At 51.0% G+C, this 24,061-nt stretch overlaps 1 protein-coding gene across 1 annotated transcript in view; it reads right to left on the bottom strand.

Moving 5' to 3' along the window:
- The window catches only part of CACNA1G (calcium voltage-gated channel subunit alpha1 G), a 130,215-nt gene that overhangs the window by 30,299 nt on the left and 75,855 nt on the right, over positions 1 to 24,061 (bottom strand). The window contains exons 15-25 of the mRNA XM_054393724.1: positions 22,463 to 22,531; positions 21,592 to 21,618; positions 19,724 to 19,814; positions 18,371 to 19,143; positions 13,075 to 13,175; positions 11,787 to 11,910; positions 8,917 to 8,985; positions 7,892 to 8,076; positions 3,656 to 3,782; positions 1,069 to 1,194; positions 394 to 483 (exon numbers count right to left, since the gene is read on the bottom strand). Coding sequence (XP_054249699.1) covers positions 394 to 483; positions 1,069 to 1,194; positions 3,656 to 3,782; positions 7,892 to 8,076; positions 8,917 to 8,985; positions 11,787 to 11,910; positions 13,075 to 13,175; positions 18,371 to 19,143; positions 19,724 to 19,814; positions 21,592 to 21,618; positions 22,463 to 22,531 — 1,782 coding nt within the window. The remainder of the gene's footprint in view (positions 1 to 393; positions 484 to 1,068; positions 1,195 to 3,655; positions 3,783 to 7,891; positions 8,077 to 8,916; positions 8,986 to 11,786; positions 11,911 to 13,074; positions 13,176 to 18,370; positions 19,144 to 19,723; positions 19,815 to 21,591; positions 21,619 to 22,462; positions 22,532 to 24,061) is intronic.

Genomic DNA, 24,061 nt, shown 5'->3' on the forward strand with positions numbered 1-24,061 from the left:
CTCTGCTCTTCCTCAAAATTAGAGCCGAGCCCTCTGAGACATTTCAACTGAGTGCTTCCAAAAGACAAAGCACACGGAAGACAGAAGAGCTGGACCTGCAGGACAGCAGCAACCTTTGCAGCTGTTGCAAGTTCCTCACCGAGATCTGTGCCCACTCTGAGCCCTTATTTTCTCTTCAAAGTTCTTAAGAAGTCAAACCACATTAGGGTTCTGCTCCTGCTCATCACACCAGCTATGCTGCAGAACCTGCAGGGAAAAGGCGAGGCCCAAACCTTGGCTCCTCCCTCGATCCTAACCCCAAAACCTGTGCAAAGCAAAGGCGCTGAGCGAACCTAGAGCCCAAATGTGTGACCTTTGAGGGCTCCTTCCCCACAGCTCTGCTGGAGTCCCTACCTGCTGGTCCACTCCCACAGCATCCAAGCCATCGTACATGATGTCCACCCACCCATCCTTGGAGGCCAGAACAAAAAGAGACATCAGGGCCTAGAAACAGGTGGGGGAAATAGTTAGATACAGTTGCACTAAAGCTCTCTTGTAACATTTTAGTCTTCTTTGCCCTTTCCTGGTGGAGGCTTATCATCACCTGCAGGGTAATGGGACACTGATGCCCATGCTCTCTTCTGGCAGCAAAATCCTGTCAGTGCCAGCAGCTGGTTCAGCACTGAGAAACAATTGGGAAGCCATAAAGCTGAAGGCAAAAGCAGCTTCATTTCCACCCTCCAGGTCTCCATGGCTCCCAACTAATTAGTCCTTACCATGCTGCTAAGAGAAGGCAGCGTTGCAGTGCCCAGCTCTATCAGACAGGGCCTTCTGCAAGATGCATTGGCCTGTTATGTAGCAGGGAAGCAACTAAGTGCCCCATCAAGCCACACGTGCTTGTTCTGCTCCGAAAAGAAGTGTCTGACTGCCTGGAAACACCACCCTGGGGATTTCCCAGGACAGAATGCTCTGTGTGCAAACTGAATATTTACTGTGACTGACAGTGAGAGAATCCCCTGGGATAAGAGTGCACAGGGTTCAAGCCAAGCAGCAAAGGAGCAAAGCAGCAAACCACTCTTCCATCAATACCTGCCCGAGATTGTCAAAGTTGTACTTGTGCCGGACCCATTTGTAGCTGGCTTCTGCACAATCCGATTTATTTGTGATGTTTCTGGTGTCCTCCCCCTGGCAGATAAAAAACTTGCCTTTGAAAAGCTGCAAAACAGGCAAAGAAGAGAGGAACTGTAAGGGAAGGATCTGCAGGACATCTCTGCAGGGGGTGGGGGTCTATCCCAGGGAGCTCTGTGCAGCTTGCACTGACCCCAGGGAAGGGAACAGCCTCACTCCTGCAGGTCACTGGGTGCCAGCAGCCTCTGGAAATGCACCTTGAGAGCAGAGGCATGATGGCACAGCTTCTAGGACACCCACCTCGAGCATGAGGCTGTCTGGTTCAGCCATCTGAGCCTGGCCTAAAGGCCTTTGCTTCTGGGTCACCAGCTCCAAGTACCGCCCCAGCCAACAGCACAGAGTAGCTAATGGCTTTTTACCACACCTGGGCCAGCTCTAGCCACCCTGCCCAGTTAACGACACTGGTTTCAAGACTCACCAGCACATGAAGTGTAACAGGGCCTCTGCCAGCAGAGTCAAGGTGGCACTGAAGAGGCAAAGTGACAGCCTCAGCTCTGCTCTTACAGGTGACTAGGGGACACATCAAAGAGCTAAGCTGCTGCAAGTGACATTTGGCTCTTGCAGAATCAAGATTTTTGTCAGTCCCACTCTGGTCTCTGATCCTGGGTGCTCTGCTCCAGCCATCATTAGGCTCTGCAGGATGTGCAGAGGTCTCTGAAAATATTTCCTGTGCAGAGATTAAGGAGCCAAGCCCAGCTGGGTACCTGACCCTGAGCTTTTTTCCTTTGGTAAAGCCAGGAGAGATGCAGCTCCTGAGAAGTCAGCTCATGGTTTACAGCCGCACGTGAAACATCAGCCTCCATACACTTAATTCTAGACCTGGTGCTTCCCATGAACAGAACAGAGAGTGGCAAGGGATGATTACTGCTTCAGACAGGGTAATTGATGCTAGCAGGATGGATGGTATCAAAGCTCAGGAGACATCCAGCCAGCCTGGATTTATTTGCTGACAGAAGCTATTGACATTCCTGGTTTGGCAGAATGGCAGCCTGCTCTCCAGGTTCCTTGGAACACCACCTGGGTACATAGAGAGGGGATGCTGATGGGCTTTGATCTGTTTATTTTAGACAAATAGCAGAAATAGGAGTGAACAAGATAAAGGCATTACTCCATGGGCTTCCTTCAGAAATCAACAGCAGAAGGATGCTCTCTAGGCATGCCAAGCGAGTCACCGAGCAATGCAGCCATCACACTTCTGGAATGCAAGAGAACTGTCCCTCATCTTCCCAAGGAGGAACACTATCTGTGGTGAGGCAGGCTGGAGGACAGAGCCTTCACAGAGAAAAGCTTTAATTGGGCAGAATTGGGCAACTATTTTTAACACATTGCCTACAAATGCAACTTCTGCAGTGCCACCAGGACAAGAGCGGTGCCATGGCCACCAGTGGGGTCTGGAAATGCAAAGCCCAGTGTGCAAAAATGCTGATCCCCATCAGTGCTTCAGGCTTGAGCACTGCTGAGGGGCAAGGCCCAGTGCTTCCATCTGTGCTTGTTTTATCTGGTTCTTGTGTCTCCTTGCCAACTGTTCACATGTGGACAAGCTCTGCTGCAGACCCTGGCTTGCTATGAGGAAACCTCATTAGAAACAGGGATGTCTGCATTTTAGCAGCACTAAAATCCTCTGCTTGGATCCCCAGGTTATGGGAAAATAAACGGAGAGATCATCTTTTCACAGGAAATAGCTCCAGCCCTCATCTTACACCTCATTAGCCATAACCATTAACAGAGCTGTGCATCCTGCATGCAGGAGCAGCCTCTCCCACGTAACCACACCGACAACCGTGTGTGACAGTTGAATGTCAGACTGCGGGGCACTGGGGAAGGCAGCCACAATTAGCAGAGAGGAAATGCAAAGAGCATGCTCAGGGGTTGTTGTTGGGCATACATCCTCCTGTGTCTGAGGGGTTTACTGTCTTAGGGGATGTGCTCAGCTTTATGGATCTGTTTAGTGCAGTGGATGGTGTGGTGGTAGGGCCAAACAACACTGAAGCAGTCCAGCTGCTGAGGTGGCTATGGGTGGCATGAATCCCTTTCTGCTTATTTGCAATGCTGTATTTATTATTGAAACAGTATGTTAGTATAAAATACTATATAAGACACCTTTCCAAAGCCAAGCAGAGCTGCTTTCCAAAGCTGGCTGTGACAGATCACATAAACTTCAGAAAGAACTAAGTGTTGTTCTGTCAGAACCTTTCTATGAAACAATCTTCTCTTTCCAGGTAATGAGAAACCAACTGCATTGCAAACCGCCACTGTTCCCCAGGGGCTGCTGCACTCCTGGGACTGAGGAAATTGCCAGCAGAGCTGGCAGGAGGCAGGCTCAGAAATGCCTACTTCTACAAGCTAGGAGCAGAGAGTGCTGCCCAAGGAGGCCAAACTGTCCATTGGTTCAGTTTCAGAAGGGCTTACAGTGTATCCACTGGCACAGATACCCTGATGTGGGGCCATGTGGGCCCTTTTTCAGGACACTTTTGAGTTGGGGCCTCACCTGAACTCCTAGGATCCCAAAGATTATGAAGAAGGCACAGCAGATGACCACGATGTTCCCAATGGGCTTCAGGGACGACATAAGTGTCTCCACCACCAGCTTCAGCCCTTGTGCACGACTGATGACTCTGTGCGGTCAAGCAAGAAAAGAATGTTAGTCCAGTTCTTGCCCAGGTCTGCCTCCTGCCAAGATAGAAGACGTGGAGAAAACAGCACTAGGGATTTTTTTCTAAATGATGAATAAGTCAAAAGGGTGATGGAGGCAGCAGTTCTGGAAGATTGACCTGTGAGCTTCTGGAGGTGTGTGAGGGAAAGGAGCTCTGCCTACACACAGAGCTTTGCATAACAGAGGAGGAAGAGGAGACCACTTATGAGGAGCCAGTCCGGAAAAATCATTGGAGAAGACCTAGGAAAGGAAGACATATAGGCTAGTCCCATATTCTTCAAACTAAGAATTATGGTTTTAATCCAACCCACTTCCTATTCCAGATCCTGTTCTGGTGTAATACCACAGCTGCCAAACTACAGTTGGGAAACTGAGGTGTAAGAGCAGGCCACATTCTCAGATACATGCAGGCAACTCCTCTCCATGATTCCAACAGAAACCAGGCACTTTGGTGCCTTTAGGGATCCTGACTGATGCATTCTGTCCACTGTCACATGGGATGGAGCCAAGGTCAGGTCTTCTAAATCAAAGGCTTTTAAAATTTTTTAATTTTCTCCAACAGTTATTAAGAAAGCTTACTCTAGAAATAACAAAGTGATTTCCCTTGTGAGACACTGTTTGGTATCCCGCAGAGAGAAAGTAGGAGGTTACTTGTCTGACTTTGCACAGACACATGTGAGTAGAAAAGGGAGCTGACAAACTGCAGCATTTAGCTGTTTTGATTCAGCCAGGGGATTCCACAGAGGAGAATGCAGAAGGGTGAAACCTGCCACCAGTTTAGCTCCACACCAGTGCTTGTTTCCAGCCCTACAGGGCTGGAAGGCTTTGAAGAGATTTGGGGAAATGACAGCTCCCACTAATGAAAACCTTCAGACCTTGGAGCTGCCTCAGACCAAGGGCTTGATCCAGCATCAAGGCAAGTCTGTGCAAGGCAAGTCCTGCCACTCTCCTGAGAGGCTGTATCTCCCTAAGAAGGACCAGTGCCAGCACTTACAGATCAGTGCCAGCTCTAACATGTCAACATGCCCCATCAGTACTGCCCAAGGTCCTGCTGATACCAGGCTTGTAAACCCACTGCTCCTGCAGCTTACTGCTGAAGGACCCAGCTGGGCTGAAAGCCTCTGGACATGCCAAAGCCACAGACCCACCAGGGCTGCAGTCAGGACGATGCCCGCCTGCATCAGACACATCACAAATGGGGAAACAAAATGAGGCTTTTGGGGTTTTGGTTAGTGTGAAGAAATGTTAACCCCTTGAGTTCCTGCTGGTTCTGCTAGTCTCAGCATTCCCAATGTTGTAAAACCCCAACGTGAGACACACTGAACCCACCGCCAGCTTCACCCTAGCTGGATCACATTTGCTAATGCTCAGCCTGCTATGCTGATCAGAGCTTTCAGAAGAAGAGCAGCACTTAGATGAAGTAGCAGATCAGTGTTAATGAAGACCTTCCTCCATAGATTAAAAAAAAAAAATTAGCAAAGGTGATACGATAGAGAGGACAGAGTCTGTGAAATGACTACTTCATACTGTGATGGTATGAAAAGTGAATAATTTATCCATCTGCTTTGGAAGTCAAAGCCCAAGCTCTGTAGGGAGTAAAACAGCGTTGAAGTCCATCACAGGAATTCTGAATGCATTTTCAGTTTTGATTTCTCTTGTATCTTAAGCTGCAACACTTGATTCTAACAACAGCAGGTTGAATGCATTAGGAAGGAATGCTATTGTGAAAGCAATCCCTCTGCTGGCTGCAACAACAGAGGGCTGTGGAAACATCTTTAAATGTCACCCCTTTGCGAATATATTTTTGGAATTCTGCTCATAAAGCTGGGCTCAAATTCTCCTGGATTCAATTTGGAGGCTGATAATCAATCATGCAGTCAGAGGCCTGTGACCGGCACGCAGGGCAGTTGTGTTCAGTGCCTGTGCCAAAGGCTGAGCCAGGGAACAGGGCTGTTGGCACAGGGGGGAACAAGACAGAACGAGGGAGGTCTTTTGCTAGAAGCAGCCCTTTAGACCATCACCCAGAAAAGTAACTGCAGAGACCAGGAGGGCTGTCCCTGCTCTCAACTCTAGCATGGCACGCATGGCCATGGCTTGGCTTCTCACAGAGGGTGTCCTCCCTGCAGCCTCCCCCTGAGTGCCCATGGTAAGGAAGGGCAGGGTGAGTTCGTCTGTGGTGGGCAAGTAGCATTCACTTTGGTCTCTGCCCTACATCTCCCTGGAAAGAAAAAGCATTGGCTTGGTCTCCACAGGGGACCTCAGAGGGACACAGAGCCTGGAGCGATGGTGTGTGAAGCCCCACAGACCATCCCAGTTGCCATCCCATGCAGAGCCAGCTGCACACCGGGCAGATTCCCAGCTGCATGGGCAGAGGCATGCACAGGGCAGCCTAGATGTGTACTGCAGTGGCAGATGGGCTTCCACACGTCAAGATTTATGACTTACTGAAATGCCTCCAGTTTGATGGCTGCTGCTTTATTTCTTACAAATCCAGTTACAGAGGAGCAGAGCTGATTGTGAAGGTATTTAGGGAATGGGCTTGTTGCTGCCTTTTTACATTTCCATTGCAGCAGAAAGCAACTTGTTGAGTGAATACCTTCACAACACTCTCCTGAGAAAACTGAGCAAATGCCAACAGGAAGGAGTAGCAATGGAAGAGCCTAATCCTGCCCATGCTCCAGATGGCAGCTCTCCCTCCAGCCTACAGTTAGTGCATTATTTCCCTGACTGCAGACTACTCATGCACCCACGTGAGTGCAGAGGAAGGCTCTAGTAAACAAAGACCCACGTCCTGCCCAGGCAGACCTATAGATCTACAAAGAAGCGTACAGAGCTTTTACTAGGTCAGACTCTAACAGGGCTCAGCACAACCCAAGCCCCCTCCTCTAGACCTGATTGAACCACACCACCTCAAAAGAGAAACTTGCATTACACAGTTAAGAGATGGAAAAAATCAATCCTTCATCTACCCAGAGCTACCCAGATTATTCTGTAGGTTTTCTTAAGACAGTTCAAAACTCAGGCAAACCAGGAGAGCAGAGATCCACCAACCCAGCCATCTGGCAGGAACTGCCCCCAGGAACTACAGGTGTGGAGACACCAAGGGACACATGAAGAGAAAAAAGTGGAGCCACCTGTCTGGGAGCAGAACCACACCTATTGTACTATCTGTCCAGATAAAAATGATTAAAAGCAGCTCATGTCCTAAACCTCACCAGGCACAACATGCACAGGGCCCAGTTTAACAGAATGTCTTTCATAGCTGTTGAGAATATTTGAAAGATATATGTACAAACTTGGCCATTGTTATTTAGACTTATTATTCACACAGGGGCAGTAAAACAACATCTTCTGTCAGAAGCAGGATCCTGGTTTTCTGTCCTGAAAGAGACTAAAAGCAAACCTTTTATGAAGGAAGCAGCAGTCAGATATGACAGGTACACAAAGGTGCTTTGAGCAGGAAGGTTTATTAGCTGCAGGAAGGTTTAAGAGCAGCAACAAGGATATTAAAGATGGACTGCATTTAGCATGGAGGGAACCTTCATGCATAGGGGTCCAGGACAAAACAGATGCCTGTTTGGAAGAGGCTGGTCCTTGGGCAGGTCCTTGTCAGAAGGATGCCTGCCCCTGGGGCATGGGGTTCAAGGTTTTGCTGCTGCCAGAGATGGAGACAGAGCAGGGATCCGCCACCTGCTACTAATTTCCTTCTTTGTTACGAAAGCCATTGACTGCCTGACGGAAAGGGGGGGAGAAGCTGTTAGGCTTTGTTTTACAGAGTAAATGAGAACACAAATAGCAGGGGATGTGTGTTTTAATGAGCAAAAGAGGCACTGAGCAGTTTGCTGCTGCTCCTGAGGCTGGTGCCAGAACAGGGTGAGTGCCCAGAGGTCCTCAGGGCTCTGCAGGACCTGCAGACACTGGTGGGCTGTGGGGCAGCCGGAGGCTGGGCACAGCACTGGCAAGAGGCACTGCCCTTGTCTCGCCTTCCCCTTCTACTGCACAAGTGCTGCTGCTTGCAGGAGAGGCTCTGCTGCCCCTCTGGCACATGCTCTGCACTCCTCCCCTGCTTACCTCAAGGGCCGCAGAGTCCGCAGCAGCCTCAAAACCCGCAGCATGCCCAGGATCTTCGTGCCGCTGTCTGACACCATTGAGACCAGGATGTCGATGACAGAGATGAGAACCAGCAGCCCATCCAGCACGTTCCAGCTGCTTTTCAAGTAGGCTTTCTCCCCAAAACACAAGCCAAGTGCCACCACCTGCCCGGACACCAAGTTGCAACAAATTCTGACTACCACATCCAGCATGCTTCTCCCAGTTAGCATCCTGCTGAGAAGGCATTATTTACAGATACCAGCCTGCGCGTCCGCTGACTTCCCAGGATAGAAGCCTAATTAGACAAATCAGCAAAGTGTTATATTGCTGGGGTTGTAAAAATACCTCTGCAGAAACATCCCAGATTGTCCCTTACAGCTGATGTATTTTTAATGCAGCTAAACATAGCTGTGTGAACAGCTCCTACCACGCTTAGCCCTGCCATGAGAATCTGGATTGTCTTTTATTCCTCTCTTGACTGCTGGAGTAAAGGTTCAGAGTGGCTGACCCAAAGCAATCAGTTACAAGCTTTGCAAATAAAGAAAACAGAGAAACTTTGCAAAGAAAGATCAATTGTCCCATGAGATGATTATGAATTGCACAAGACAGATTCATGACAATGGGCTTCTGAGCCTCCTGCCTCAGATGCAGCAGAGTGTTCCAATGTGCTCAAGTTTCCCCTCCTCAGGAAAGCACAGAGCTGCTTAGGCTGTTGAGGACAATTGGGTGTGGAAGACAATGAGACTTACATGCACGGCTGGAGTTAAGGATGTGCTCAAGAGCTTTACTGAATAGGGGGAGGATTGCTGAACTGAAGGATTCCACTACTCATATAATGGTGTGAATCAAGAGCAAAACGTGCTCAGAATAAGGCCTTTGGTGGGTATTTGGATATGATTCAGGAGAACCTTGCTCACAACCAGTAGATCTAGCAGTGTTGCCAGTCCACCCTAACAAAATCCCGTTAACAGAACTCAGGCAGGTCACACTCCAGCTCCAGTTACCTTAACTGTCATCTCAGTCAGGAAGATCACCGTGAAGATGTAGTTGGAGAGTGTAAGGAAAACCCGTTCCTATGTAAAAGAAAGGGAGACAATGTTTTATGTCCAGCTCTCAACAGCTGTGCAGCTCCCTGTGCATGTCTGGGTGGCTGCTAACTGTTCAGCTTCTGTGCTGAAACCAGGCCTGGGCTGGTCACTCACAGAGGGGGGAAACCCAAATATTTGGACAAGTATGCTTGGCCGCTCCTGGACACGGTCAGCACCATGGACAGGGGCAGCCACCCACACAACTCCCACCCCTTTATCTAACCCCAACTCCCCACCTGGCCCCAGCCCTCACCATCTGCCTTCAAACCCCCTATCTGCCCCTAAAGCCTTCCATCTGCCCCCAGACTCCCATGTGCCCCAGACCCTCCCCCCTCAGCAGGAACACTGTGAGCTCCCCACTTGGAGCACACCTGAGAGCTCTCTCCCAGCCCCTCGCCCATGGCCATTCCTGCACACTGTAAACATCCCTGAGCTCCCAGTTCTCCCAAAACTGAGACCGAGTCCGCGAGGCTGGCAGAGCCTGGGACACCAAGGTGCTCCTGACACGAGTTGTTGCAGCTCCACCAAGGCCAGCCAAGCTCTGGGGATTGTGCCAGCTGAGACATGAGCCCAATAGTTGAGTCACTCGTCCAAAGCCACAGGCTGGGGCTGGGTGTGAAGCCCAAGAGCCTCATCTCCCCATCCCCTGTGCTCTCTACCTGACCATGTGTCCTAACTGCCACTGCTCCGCAGGAGCTGCCAGTGATTACAGATGAGACCATGGACTCCTTCCTATCTGTACTGAGCAGAACCCTCTCCTTTTAATGGTGATCATTAAATAAATTACTCTTTTCCCTAATCCCTGAACAATCTCTGCCTGCCTGCACTGAAAACAGGCAGCAGAAGGTGGAGGCTGGAGATGATGTGTGTGCACGGAGGGCATGTATGTGTGTAGCAGAGCCAGCCCCAGCTCAGCCCCAGATCTGCTGATGACAATCCTGGATTTATTTCTGCTCTCCATACAGAGCAGCCCTGTAAGAGATGTAGATCTCTCACTCAAAACAAGATGCAGTTTAAGCAAGACAAAACACCTTGGCAACTCGCTTGCTTGCCAGATCATGATTTACTGAAAGTGACTCAGGAATCACAGAGCAGCTCATTTCCATGCTGGCTCCATAATTAATTAGCTCCTATTGCTGCACAGTGATTGTCTGAGCTGTGATAGGAACCATCTCTGGACTTTAGCAGCTACCACACAAAAGGCTGCTGTGAAGGGGCAGGCAGAAAAAGAGAAAGGACTTGCTCATGGAGCTGGACATGAGGCAGCAGTAGGCTAGGGAGAGGCTGGGGAAGGGTCGGGAAGGGTCATTCTCCCCAGCCTGACCATACAGGCTGCCACAGGGAGAGCCTTGGCTACCAACAGCAGCTCCCAACCCCATCAGCCAGCTGAAACTGGGGCAGGAAAAGGGAACTTGCTTGAAGCAGCTAGAAAGTCCCCAGCACAGGGAAGCAAAGCACAATTATTCTAAACAACTCAAGCTAAAACTAACTCAGACTGTTTCCAGATGACAGCTCCATCAGCATGGGCAAGGCCCATGCTTCCCAGATCCCTGCCTCACTGCCCAGCATCCCCCTTCTCCTCTCCAGATCTGGGTCCAGCTCAGTTTCAGCCTTAGGTGACCCTTTTCGGTTTCCTTGGTTATAACCTTGTACTGATGAACCTCACGCCAGTCCCTGCCCCCTTTCTTCTCTGCACTTCACCAGTGCCTGGGGACTCCATAGCTCACCCTTCTCACACACAGAGCACTGTGGGCTCCTCTGACCCAGGCACTTCACCCATTCCCTCCATCACTGTGTAATTGCTTTCTTTCAGAGCCAGTCATGGAGAATGCTGACTCTCAGAGGACACAGCAAGGAGCTCCAAAGAAGCTTTGGGACTTCAAAGGACACTCTCAGGTGCCCCATCTGGGGAAAAGCAGGGTGAATTCCTCCTGCTAGACCAGCTGGTAGGGAGCCCTACCCTCCTCTGCACCTGTGAGCTGGTGCCTCACGACTGTGTGGTAACCAAAGGAAAATAAATTCATTTAGGGGAGGGACTGCTGGGCAAACTGTTACAATGAGGAGAACTAGGAAAAGCATAAAATAGCCACAGAGCAGCCAAGACTTCAGTGTTGAGGTCTTACATTGAAGATGCTCAAAACCAAGCAGCCTGACACACCCACATCAGCATGACAGGATTCGAAACGATTGCAATATGAGCAATACTCTGCAATCCAGATCCAGCAGCAAGAGACCAGCTTCAGACACAACCCCTGCCAGAATAAAAGAGCAGGGGAATGGTTCTGCCCCTTGGGTGGATGGATGCTGGTGCTGCAAGGGCCTGGTTTGAGAAATCCTTGTGTAGGCAATTAAAACAAAATGGGTAGAGGAGATGGCATCGCAGAGCATGCATCGGCTCAGGCTTTCCTGTGTCACAACAAAGCTGGTACACAAAGGAGAGAGGAGAAGTGAAATGAACAGTTTCCCCCTTTCTCTTCACACCACACAGACGTGCCCATGGAGAACAGATGGAAGAAACAAACATTGTATTGAGATAGAATTGTTTGAAGGTTGATCAGAGAAGAAAACTGAGACAGATGTTGTGCTCATGTAGTGTGCTGAAACCTTGGTAGCATTGGCTGGGCAGGGACCAGCAGAGCTGCTGGCCCTAATGCAAAGGACATGCAGAGGATATTGGCAGCTTCCCATTTAGAAAAGAGAAGAACAATGAGACCAAGTGCACAGCAGCAGGGCCCAAGCCACAGATGTTGGCTCCACAAGGGAAACTGTTAACCTTGGACACTCACAGCACTGTGAGGCTCAATTTTGGGCCGCTCCATGGCGATGGTGATGCAGTTGAGGAAGATGATCACCAAGACGACATGATCAAACATCTTGTGTGTGATGATTTTACTGCACATCAGTCGGAATCTGCTGAGAAAGAGAAAAAATGAAAGTGGACACAGAGCCGCTGGGGAGAAGAGGAGCAGCTCAGCACGTGGCAGGGGAGTCCAGCACCCCAGCTGCAAAGCAGATGAGCAACCATCTCTCAGTGCCCTCCTTGGCAGAGCCATGCGCAGCGGGCAGACACGGGCACCAAGAGAAAAGGATCCAAGCTACAGAATTAAGCTACAAATTCAAGCCCTGGTCATGTTCACAAGGGGCTTTGGGTCACTTGGAACGGAGCAGCTGCCTCCACAGCTCAGACACACGGCTAGGTTTGCATCCGACCCCTTGCCCCGTCCATAGTGCTCAGGTTTAGCTCAGAGGAAGGAAGAAATAGCCCCAGCAAGACTGCAAGGATTGGGAGCACACGGACCAGAGGAACAGAAGCTATTTATCGTGACAGATGGCTGTACACTGACCAGGGTTTATAATACCGAATTCATGTCCCAGAGTCTGCTTCTAAAAAAAAATATCTCTAATCTTTGTATGAATGAACTCCAGGGCTGCCCAGGGCCCACCAGCTCCAGCACAGGAGTGAAGCCCTCACTGAGCCTGGGTGCATAGCCAGAGGAAAACCTAGGAGAGCACAGAGGCCAGATGGCCCTTGTGCCGCTGGGCTTTGGGAAGGATAGAGCTGGGAACCTGCAGGCAAGGAGAGGATGTTCTCTGGGGGTTGTGGGAGAGGAAGGTTTTCCTTCAAGGGGGAGGTCAGAGAAGCCCAGGCCAAAAGGCATGTTTAAGAGGTCAAGGAGTGTCCTTTGCTGTGCTGTAAGTGTGCAGCAGGAACAAATTCAAACTTCTCTGCTTAATGCAGCACCTCTCTCCTTTGCTCCAAACTGTCCACGATCAATTGAGTGAGAGCCTTGCTGAGCTCTGGCACCACTGACAAAGCAAACAATGAACCTGATAAAGCTGTAGCCATGCCCTATGCTGTGGGTCTCTGCTGTTCACTCCTATGCCAGGGCCACACCCACCTCAGAGCAGCTCTCTGCAGCCAGCAGCTCTTTGCTGTTGTTTTGTGAACTGACACAGAGACCTGTCTGGGATGGGTGGGCAGGGTGAGCTGTGGCAACGAGGGCACCTGTGCTTGGCACCCATGCCCAGCACCCATGCCCAGCACCTGCCACTGCCGGAGCGCAGCTGCCTTACCTGGAGTGTGGGGCAAAGATGTAGATAGACCAGGAGTCCCTCTCTCGGCAGCAGGCAGGCAGCCGTGCCTGCACCCAGGCTTTCATGCGGGCCCCTTTGCTCTAGGAGGAAAAGAGAAACATGCCAGGAGGGAAACAGAGAGAGCTCTTAACAAACAACGCCCCAGAACTGCCAAGTAAGGGGCAGGGACTCTGGGCTGATTTCCACTGAGCACATCTCCAAGTGCCCTTCCCAGAACCAGAGTTCGTTGGGCACAGGAAGGAGATCTGACAGTTAGGCGAGGGCCGTGCCAGCCCTGTGAGCGCACAGAGTTTGGTCTTGCTTCTTCCCCTTTGTGGTGACTGCAGTTGCACATGCTCAGCAAGAGGAAAGGCATGGTAAATAAAACAGACAATGGGAAACCTGCTCTGACCAGCCTCCAGATACACATCAGATGCTTGCCTGAATCTCTTAAGTTTTGGGGGGAATTTCTGTGGGTTTTTTGCTGCTTGGGTGGGGTTTTGTAAGAATATAGAATGCTTACATCAAAGGGTATAAAAGGCAGCATAGGAAAGGATTCCTGCTGCTTGCTGGGCCAAGCCCTGTGTCAATGCACCTATGGAAAGCTGTGGAAATCATTTGGTCCAGAAATGCAATGGTGAGCATCTGCCCCTCATTCAGCATGGAGAGATTAGATGGGAGATTATAAAGCCAGCAGGGAACATCGTGGCCAGCCTGACCTGCATAAGCACCGGCCACCCGACTCTGGCAAATTAATTCCTGCTGGAAACCACAGCATCCTCAGCCACATGGACTGATGGCTTAGAGTGTCTGCAAGGTCGTTTAAGGCCAGCAGGGCAACTTAAAACATGGAAAATTGGATGTGGAGGGAAGGCCTCATCTCAGCTGCAGCAGCCTCTGGATTAGGTTTATCGCCTTCTCATCCATAGCTCTCCAAAGGGGAGGTCAGGATCTTTAATCCAATTGACATTGCAGTGCTAGTGCCTTGCGCATGGACAACCAGCAGAAGTCAGGCAAACATCTCACCCATCATGCTGGGGCTCTCCAGCCCTTCCTCACAGGGAGGCAAATGCAGAGCGCAGTGTGTGCAATGCACTGCAATGCTTTCCCTTTGCAGGATCAGCAGGATCCTCTCCTTGCTTTCATTCCCCAGCACCAACTGGGCTGGATGTGCATGCAGGTGGAACACAGCTGCATGGGCTCTTTGAAGCTTTCTTCTGCCCACAGTCAGCACTGGAGCTGTGAAGCATAGCACAGGCATTGCTGCTCATGCTCCAGGAGCATCTGGACCCAGGCACTAAGGCATGTTGATTTATTTCGCCCTGGAAAAAAGGAGGGAGCCAAACTGCTAGGAACAGGAGGTACTCCGGGCTGTAAACTGGGATCTGTTAGGGTAATGGAGTGGAATGGAGGAAGTGCCTTTGGTTCCAGCATGCACACATCCAGGGGCTTCATTAGCACTGGGGAGCAGCCACTGTAGTGTCCCCTTAATGAAGCATTTGGTGATGAGCTGAGCCCTTCAGAACGTGAAAAACCACCTTATGAAAACAACCAACAAAGTGCTGGATCTTTCTGCTCCTCTCCTCCAGCTCCTTCCCTTCCCCTCTACATGACCACAGCCCACACGACAGCACACCACTAACTTTTGGCCATGTCTTGGCTGCTTCACATCCCTTTTCCACAGCAAGGAGTCAGAGCTGCTCCCTTGCCTCTAAGCTGCAATTAACAGATCACGCAGCCACGGGGCTGCGCTACCCTTCAAGCAGCCTTGTTAGTTTAATTAGCCATAGATTTCACTAAAGTAATGAAATGGAGAAAAATCAAGTGTCCACTCAAAGTTGTGGTGAAAGCAGCGATGGCTACCCCAGCTTCTGGACACAGAGTAATGGCTGAGGCTTGGTCCAGCTTTGTGAGCTGGAAGGTTTCCAGAAGTGTCTCTTATTGAGAGCAGTTCTGATATTTACCACAGGGATTTGCAGTGAATGGTAATGCGTCAGCAGCACAGAATGCTGCTTTATATTCCTTTTGTCCAATTTTAATGCCAAAGATATTTTGGGGCTTGCAGCTTGCGGTTCATGGGCTAAACCAGATAACAAAGGAAAGAACTGATTTTCCATCATGTCTCTTTACTCAGCATGTCAGAGTAACAGAGCACCAGAGCTCATCCGGGAACAGCTCAGCAGCCCGGCTGCTCTGTACAGAGCCAAGTGTATCCACAGAAATCCAAAATCAGAGGAATTACTTCAGATTTCCACCAGTAGAACTGTGCAGCTCAGTTAATTTGAGCCAAATGTAAGATATTTGTGAAACAAACCCCAAGCATTTCCAGCCTGACTCCCCTCGCACGCTTTCTCGGCGAGGTCCAGGCACGCATCGGCTGCTCACAATTGGGCTGATTGCTGCTCAGGCCCCATTATGTTCAAATGATGGAGGAGTTCTGGGCTGGAATCACATCTGTTTGTTCCTGCAGCACACCTGGACAGGATGAATAAAAATGTGGAGGGGAGAAGAAAACTGCCCTGCAATTCCGTTGCCAATGGCTTAGGCAAAACCTCTTTGGGTACAGCCACTCAATGTCCCCTGCTGCACCAGGCAGGGCCTAGGGCCCGGAGCAATGCTGCTCTGCCCTGCCAACCAGGCCTGCTGAGCATGCAGCCAGGAGAGCTGCTGATGAATAGCCCCTTTTGTTTTTAGGACTTTCCAATATTAATGTACTTCTGAAGCAGGATGCAAAGCAGCTGACATTAAAGGATGACTGGTGCACTCCTCAGAATAAGGGGGAGGCTGAGATTTATGAAAGATTTATTACAAAGATGGAGAGGAACTGCTGAAAAACATTCTACAAGCAGCAGCAGATTTCCAGGCAAGCTGGAAGCTGCACAGAGGTGCTTGGGACCCGATTATTTAGTTTTAAAATGCAGCAGGGGCAGGCTGGGAGGGTTTGCGGACATCTGGACCGCGCAGCACAACAAAAAAAGTGCCATAGGCAGTGGGGAAAAGAGCTACAACTGCAACATGCAGTGAGATTTTGGGGAGGAGGGTACCCATTTGGTTCCAGATTCAATCTTTCCCTCACTTTCTGCTCTGAGCGTTCCACAATTTGGGTAGGAAAGCACCCAAAAGCACCCAGCAGATGTGAAAAATGAAGGCCTCCCAACGGATCCCTGATCTCAGTCACAGCCACAAGAACCCAACCAGGCAGCAAATCTCCATGAAGCTTCTCTTGTCTGCATTCCTTCAACAATGAAAGCCAAGATTTCTGTCCCCTGATTTTAAACTTTGTAAGAGAAGAGCTATCAGGGGCCTGATTCTGGCCCCTGGCGGGGATGTAAATTCAGAATAGCCTCATTGAAGGCAGGAGAGCAGCACTAACATAATGGGAGCTGGGGAGATCCACATGGTCCACATGGAGCCTTTCCACTTTCTCTTATTTCTGCACAGCAGTGATCAAAAACAGCCAGCAAGGAGGGCTGGGGAGCTTTGATACAGAAGGGCATGTTTAAGATGACTTTGATCTGGGTATCAGCTGAGTTCTTTCTTCTTTTCCTGGTAGGGAAGTTTAAAATTTTATTTTTCCCATTAAAAAACCCCCCAAAAACTTTCTGACTTTGTCAAGGCTAATTTAGGGGAAAAGCACCCCCGCAGACATCAGGAGGGAATCACAGAGGGAAGCTCTGCAACCTAGAGACCCATTTCCCTAATCTAAGCAATATTTTTCAGTCCATCTGGTTTAGTGATTTGCAGTGCAGACAGATTTCAGAGCACAGGGAAAGGCAACAACCAGCTGCAGATGTTCCAGTTGTGGATACACCATGAGCTGGGTCATGACTGATTTACCCTTTCTTGCCTATTTTTTTCCCAGGCATTTACTTCTGATCACTGCATGGGAGAGGAGTGGGGAACCTCTGGTCTAACCTTGGATGGCCTGGTCTCAGCACACAAAAGACGTTTGGTTTAGCACAGGGAAGCAGGGACAGGCCCCATCAAACAACGGGAGAGCAGGGACATGCCCCACAATACCATTCCCAGCATGAGGAGGGCAGCTGGCCTCTGATCTGGCAAGGGGAAAGGAAGGGACCTGCAGGATATTTGGATCAGGTGAGTTGGAAAAAGCAGCAGATGTTGGAGCATAAAAACTGATCCCAAGCTAGCAATAAAGAACGTGGTCTCCTGATGACTTTTAATGGTGCTTCCCCCGAGATAATTACTGCTTCTTTTCTTTAAAATTCGATTTTATGAGGATTAAGAAACAGGTTAGGACAATTGGTAAGAATCCCAGGCTGAGGATCCATGCTGGAGATGTAATAGGATCATGACAAGTCACAGCTGAGTGACTCTGTTCTGCCAGCATTAACTCCTCCTCCTGTTACTTCTCTGGAGTCACTGCTGCCTTTCACAGCCCTTTACATGCTCTAAAATCCATTTTCCTTCAACAAACCACAGTAAAATCACATCCATAAACTGCAGATTGCCTGCGTTCAGTACCACCCCAGTCACCACCACATGCTTCTGCCCCAAACCCATGAGGTCCATCAGCAGACACCGAGCTGTCCCTTCGGGTTTAAGCCTGAGAACAAGGTAAAGGGAAGCAAAGAGGTAACCTGGGAACACCCCAAACTTCCCCAGCACTGTCCTGAAAACATCCCAAGGGGACAGTCCCCACAACCATCCTGCTGCCAGCTCAAGCCCCATTCTGCCATCTGTGCAAAAAACCTTGGGAAAGCAGCCAAATTCCTAATATTTCCTAAATGGTACTTTCCAGGGCCGTGAAAGAGAGCTGTTTATTGGCTTTTTCACATGAAAATGAATGCAAACTTTTGAAATCACCTGTGGGCTAATGGGGGTGGGGAGCCAAACCCTGCCCTTCATTGCCTGTTGGTGTCAACAGATATTGCTGCTGTGTGTAGGGGCACAAAGCTGAATCATGGTTAGAGAGCAGGAAGCGTTTCTTGCTTTTTAAAAAAGAACTAAAATAAACCCAGGAAAGCACAAATTTACAAGAGATAGCCCTTTTAGTAGAACCTGGGGAGTTTTACCAAGACGTCTCCATCATGAACCATCCAACACTTGCAGCAAATACTCAATATGATGCCAACCCCATTTCTGATGGCATCCACATCCCAAAGACCTACAGGTGCTCTTTTGGGCGACTCCCAGTCTGTTTTTATGGTGATGTTGAGACCTGGTCCCTGCAACAAGCCATTGCTTTGCACCGCCCTGTGCGCTCCTGGAACAGGTATAAACATTGCTTTGACAAGGGAAAAAAGCCCAAAGTGATCACTTGGCATTTCCTTACCATGTTACCTTCATCATCGGCATCATCACAGTCTTGTCGGGGGTCATCCAGGTGGAGCTGGTGCAGCAGCAGACCTGGAGAAGTCTTCCCATTGCAGTCTTGGTGCTCAGAGAGGTAGGTTCGGCTGCTGTGCATACTGCTGGTCCGGTAGAGGGAAGGCACCTGCAAGGTGTCCTGGAGGTCAAAGGAGCTTTTTGTTTCCAGCGATTCCATGCGATGGGGCAAGGAGCCGTTGAAGCTGCCGGCCCGGCTGGAGCGCTCCTCCTCCGAGCTCTCCCCTTCCTCCGAGCTCTCCTTGCCCTCCCCGGAGAGCAGGGACCTGCGCTCGCCGCTCTGGCCCCGGCGCTTGAGGCTAGGGGCCCGGCCGATGCTGTTCCAGCTGGAGCGGCGACTGTTGCGGCTGCTGCCGGCGCGCCAGGGGCTGTGCGGGGAGCTGCGGGCGCTGGGCTGAGGGAAGGACAGGGAGACCATCAAGCCCGGGCCACCCGCCCCGTGCCAGGCTGCGGCTGCGCCCGCCGGGGCGGACAGACAGCCCCGCAGGACCAGCGGCCATGCGCCGAGCGTCGGCAGGAGGGGCGAGGAGAGTACCGGCGACTTGAGCTCGTAAGCAGCGGGGTCCGCGGAGACGCCGCTGGCCCGGTGCGACTCGTAGCCCTGCGTCACGTCTCCAAACATGGCACTCTTGGGCATGGGCATCGGGGTGGCAGCCGTGTGTATGATGAGCGGTGGGGTCAGACTCTTCTTCAGCTTTGGGTGGTCACTCAGGGCTAACACTACAAGACACAGGTGGGGTTTAGGTGTCACATCTCAAGGGGCACATCTACAACCTGCTCTTGGGCAGGCAAAACAGCTGGGCAGGGATGGATCCCCTTCAAGTATCAGGAGGATGTGGACCAGAAAGCCCTTCTGAAGAGCTGAGAGCCCATCATAGAGCCTGGCAGGAGAGCAGGAGGACATAAAGAAGGAACGATACCAGGTGCCAATGAGAGAGGGGAGCAGCTGCAGACTATCATCTGCTGCCCCTCAACTCTCCAACCAACACCCACCAGCTCCAATTCTGAGAATCTCCTTGCCCATGCCAGGTTCTTTTGCCTTTGTTTCCCATGGCTCCTCCACCTGCATCCACTGAGGCCTCAAAAGTCCAGACCTTGGGCTCAGCAGGGAGATTGTGGCCCAGATGCCATCATGTCTGCCTCTGTCTGCAGTCCATGATCTGATCCCTTCCCACACCTTGGCTGACCCTGCCACACCTTGGGCTCCACTGTTCCCTCCAGGAGGGCTGTTCCCTCTGGGACATGTTTTCAAGGGAGGTTCCTGCGGCAGGGCCCTTCCTGCCAGGGCTGCTATACTCACAGACTGGATTTGGTAAGTTCTTGAGTCCTCCCTCCTCTTCCAGAGTGCGAGGAAAGAGTTCCCCCTCAGAATCAGACTTGGAAACATCCCCCTGGAGTAAAACAGAGGGCTTCAGCAAGGGGGCAAAGGGTCACTGTGCACGGACACCCCTCTGAAAAATGGATTCCCATCTCCAACACCACAGCTACGGCGCCACAGAACTTTGGACCACGATGCAACACCACCTTTCACAGAATGACACATGCAGATTTATACCACAGACTAATTCATCTCCTACCAGGAGGACAGACTGCCTCTGGCTCCAAACACGGTGCCAGAAAGGGATCAGGAAAAGCCTCTGTTGCTTAATTTTTTGGAGCTGGAATTGCACACTGGGCAGATATTAGGGAAGGACAGAGACTGACCCTGCTGATCTCTCCTAATGTGGTTTAAAACTCCCTGTGTGGCTCTTTCTAGTGATGCCATGATGAAGCAACCCAGGATTTGGAAGGGGCACAAGGGACCCCAACTTTCCAGCACAGCTAATGAGCATGTGTAGATGGAGGCCCCAGCAGTGCAGAGAGGCTCCAGGTGCCAGAACCTGGTAACAACTGCCACAGGTGGCCGTTCCCCTCCCAGCTGCCACTCACAACAGAAGCAGAAGGTTCGGGGATTTAAATGCCACTGCATCATGTCAAAGGTTGGGGGCTGAGCGAGAGCTCAGAGCTGGCTGCTCTGACATGGCCCCTCCTTAGAAGGAAAGAGATTGACCCCTGACCATCGCTTGCAGCATGGTGACCAGGCTGTCGCTCAGCCTCATGGCATGGAGTGGATTTGGGAGGTCCCTGTGCACCCCACAGATTCTGTCCATTGGCACTGCAGAAAGGCCTTAGGGTGTGGTATAGTCAGGAGCCACCCGACAGGCAATGGTGCCCGCCAGAGCCATGCCCATCTCCAAGGTGGGGGCTGAAACCACTGCTCTGGCACCAGGCACCAAACCCCGTCATGAGGGAGGAGAGGTGGGAAGGAAGGGAGGATGCTGGGATGAGAGAAGCAAGCAGACCCTCACTTCAGCTGGGAGAGACCAGGGGCCACAGCAAATCTTGCCAAGTCTAAGCTGTGCCCCCAGGAGCCCTGGCCAGCGCTGCAGAGGTTTGGTGCTTGGGTACCTGTTTTGTGTAAAAACCCAGAGGGGCCCCAAAGTGGAATGGAAGGAGAAGTTGACATCTGGCCCAAGGTCCAATGCCCTGTACCTCTCTGTTCAGCAAAACGCGAGAGGGATGAGTCCCAGTGCTCTTCCCTGGGGTCAGTGACAGGGATTTTTCCCCAGGCGGACTGGACATCCTCAGCCTCATTGCTAAGGCAGAAGAGGGTGTGATGGCTCAAAACATCCCCTCCTGAGGATCCAGGAATTCTGTGCTATTCACAGAAGCTCATCCAGGAGGAGACAGACTGGGAAGGGCAGGAATGCACCTTGCAAAGGAAAAAGGCTGGCTTGAACTTCACTGGAGTCCAAGTGGTGTCTCCACATGCAGAGGAGCTCCAGCTGGCCCTGAGTATGTGCCCTGTGGGGTGCCCAGCTCAGCTGCTATGGGGTTGCCAGGAATTGCTCTCTTCTCCCTAATGCCTTCTTAAAAAGGAATAAAAACCAGGAAGAACTTTATATGATTCGTATTCCTGGGGTGCTCTTTAACAGCCCAAAGGAAAGTTCTAGGGTGTATGATGAGCTGTGTGCCAAGATGGAAAAGCAGAGCTATGTGGGGACCTCCCACACCTTCCCCAGCACCAAACCCCATGGCTGGAGGGCAGAAGCATCCCCTCCGAAACACCACGTGCCAGACTCAGTATGGTGCAGGGAAGCATCTTGCAGGTAGGCTGCTACCCATTACCTGTTCTTGCTCTCCCAGTTTGCCTTTCTGGATAGAAAAGGGGTTGTGAGAGAAGAGGGAATTAAAATCCTTCTGGGAAACAAGGGTATGTCAAGCTGGGCCAGCTGGTATCACAGCCACAGCAGCCTGTACCAGCAGGGACTGACACGCCGGGAAGGGCTTTTGGGCTAAGGGAAAAGGCAGACTTCTTGGCAAGGACAAGAAAGGAAGGGAGTGGGACAAAGAAAGACAACATTAGAAGAGGAAGGTTTAGGGTGTGCTGTGTCTCAGAGATCCATGGCTTCCTCAGAGCTGAATGGGACCGTCTCACATCCTGACCTGTGCTGGAATGCAGCATCTGGCTGGAGGTCCCAGCATCCCAGGCAGCCTTTCTGGGACACGCTACAGTGCTGCTGCTGCTGTCCTGCTGAGCACAGGTCTCTCCCACACGTGTCCACAAACAGGCTTGATTCCAGGTCCCTTCACTCCTGGGCACTGTCCTCTGGCTGCAGTCTTGCCCAGCACTCAGCATCACCACCTGCATCCCTAGGTGGTCCCAGGGATATGTCTGTGCTGTGGAGGGGCTGTGACAGCCCCACAGAAAGCCTTCCTCAGGGCAGGCATCCAGAGATGGGCTGGCAAGAGCCAGGGCTGGAGCCACATCAGCTGCCCCAAAGCAACCACGCCAATTTAGCTGACTCCCTCAGGGGAGGAAGGGACTTAAAATCAAGGCTGACTTGACAATGAGGACAACAAAAAGGAAAGACAAAACCCCAAAACACCTCCAAAACCCAAAAGAATGACAGCTTCTACAATGAGGACAGTATCACAGTGTGTGACCAGGCACCATGAGAGACAAGCAGAGCAGGCTTGGGCTGTGCTGGGTACCTACCCGCGCCGAGTCCACAGGCAGCTGAATAGAGCTCAGCTGCCCACTTGCATCCTCGCGCTTGGAGAGCTCCTGAAGGAGAAATGGGGGCAGGGAGTGGGGAGGAAGGGGAAGCGGGGTTCAATTTTCAGCTTCAACAGCAGGACTGAATGGGGCATCGAAAGACAGGAGACAGGGCAGGGAAGGGGGCAAAGGGCAGCGTGCGGCTATGAGGCAGAGCTGGGCTGGGGCACCTACTCTGCTCCTCACAGGGACAGGGTGGGAGATCTCGGATGGAGGAGAGCCCTTCAAAGGGACCCTTCTTACCTTTAAATTGTCTGAAAGCAAGTTTACTGCAGCTGATAAGTGATAATTGTGCTAATGAAACACTAGCTATTTATTGAAAACACAATTACCATTTTTTTTCCAGCTGCTTAATGGCATCTTTATTTATTGCACCTTCATCAAGCAGTGGAGGCTTTTAATGAACGTTTGATTAACAAAACATCATTCCTCTTGCAGCCAGGTGAACTACCTAATTTAAGGAAAGCCATGAGAACCTGCCATGAGTTCAGAACTCTCCTCACCCCTATTAGTGGAGACATACATTTAAATCAGCAAGCACCCAAATGTGGCAGGGGTCAGCGGGCAGTGGGGCAGGACCCTGTCTTGAGGGGCTCTGCCTCATGAGTGGCCCCAGCACCAGTGGCCCCATCTCTTCCCAGCACCAGAATTCTGTCTTTCCCCTCCCACTTGGAAAGCACACACCATTTTTCACCTCACTGTGTTTTCCCCTGTCGGGGGTGGCTCTTCCAACACCTCTTGGCACACTTCGGGTCCTGTCCCATGGGGCTGTGGGAAGTTACACACTGTATCAGGAGGACAGAGGTTGTCCCACCAGCTTAGCTTCCTGCCTACAGGGCAAGGCATCTTTTTTCTGGCTGCTACATGGGAAGCAAAACTCATCCCACTCTAGGCTGGGATGAAGAGTTTAAAAAAGACCAATCAGCCTTAGGATCTGGACATCTGGACAACAGTGTCTTGCCAGCCATGTAATGGACACTTAATTTAAAGTCTTTGGTCATAACAGATAGAAACATGGAAAAGCCATTGAAAGGAAAAGCCTGGAAATGCTTCACAAGGTACATGCCCCTGAAACAGGTAAGGAATGCAAGGAAATCCCATCCAAAATCCCTGCTGTGGGAGAAGGGACTCTTCCTTCACATTGTGAAGATCCGAAGGAGCTCAGAAGTCCATATTGCTCTAAGGATGCTACATCCAGAGAGCAGATAGTGTCCTATAGAGGGAAAGACTGAGGGGCTGGAGGACCAGGGTGTCAGCGAGGGAAGGGCACAAAGGAGTGGAAGGAGCAAACTCAGAAGTGAGGATGGCTGGAGATCAGGGGAGGTGAAACTGGGAGGATTACCTATGCAAGAATCCACTTTGGAGATAACATTATTAGGAATACCATCGGGAGAGGAGCTTTGTGCCTGACAAAGACAAGTCATTGCTTGCTTCAGAGAGAAGTCCCCAGGGTAGGGACCCAAGCAATCTCAAATTAGCTCAGAGTCCCCTGCCCACCTCTTCTGCACCAAGGCCGGGATGGTATTAATGGGAAACACA

Source organism: Indicator indicator, chromosome 29 (assembly GCF_027791375.1).
Source record: "Indicator indicator isolate 239-I01 chromosome 29, UM_Iind_1.1, whole genome shotgun sequence".
NCBI classification, from domain to species: Eukaryota; Metazoa; Chordata; class Aves; order Piciformes; family Indicatoridae; genus Indicator; species Indicator indicator.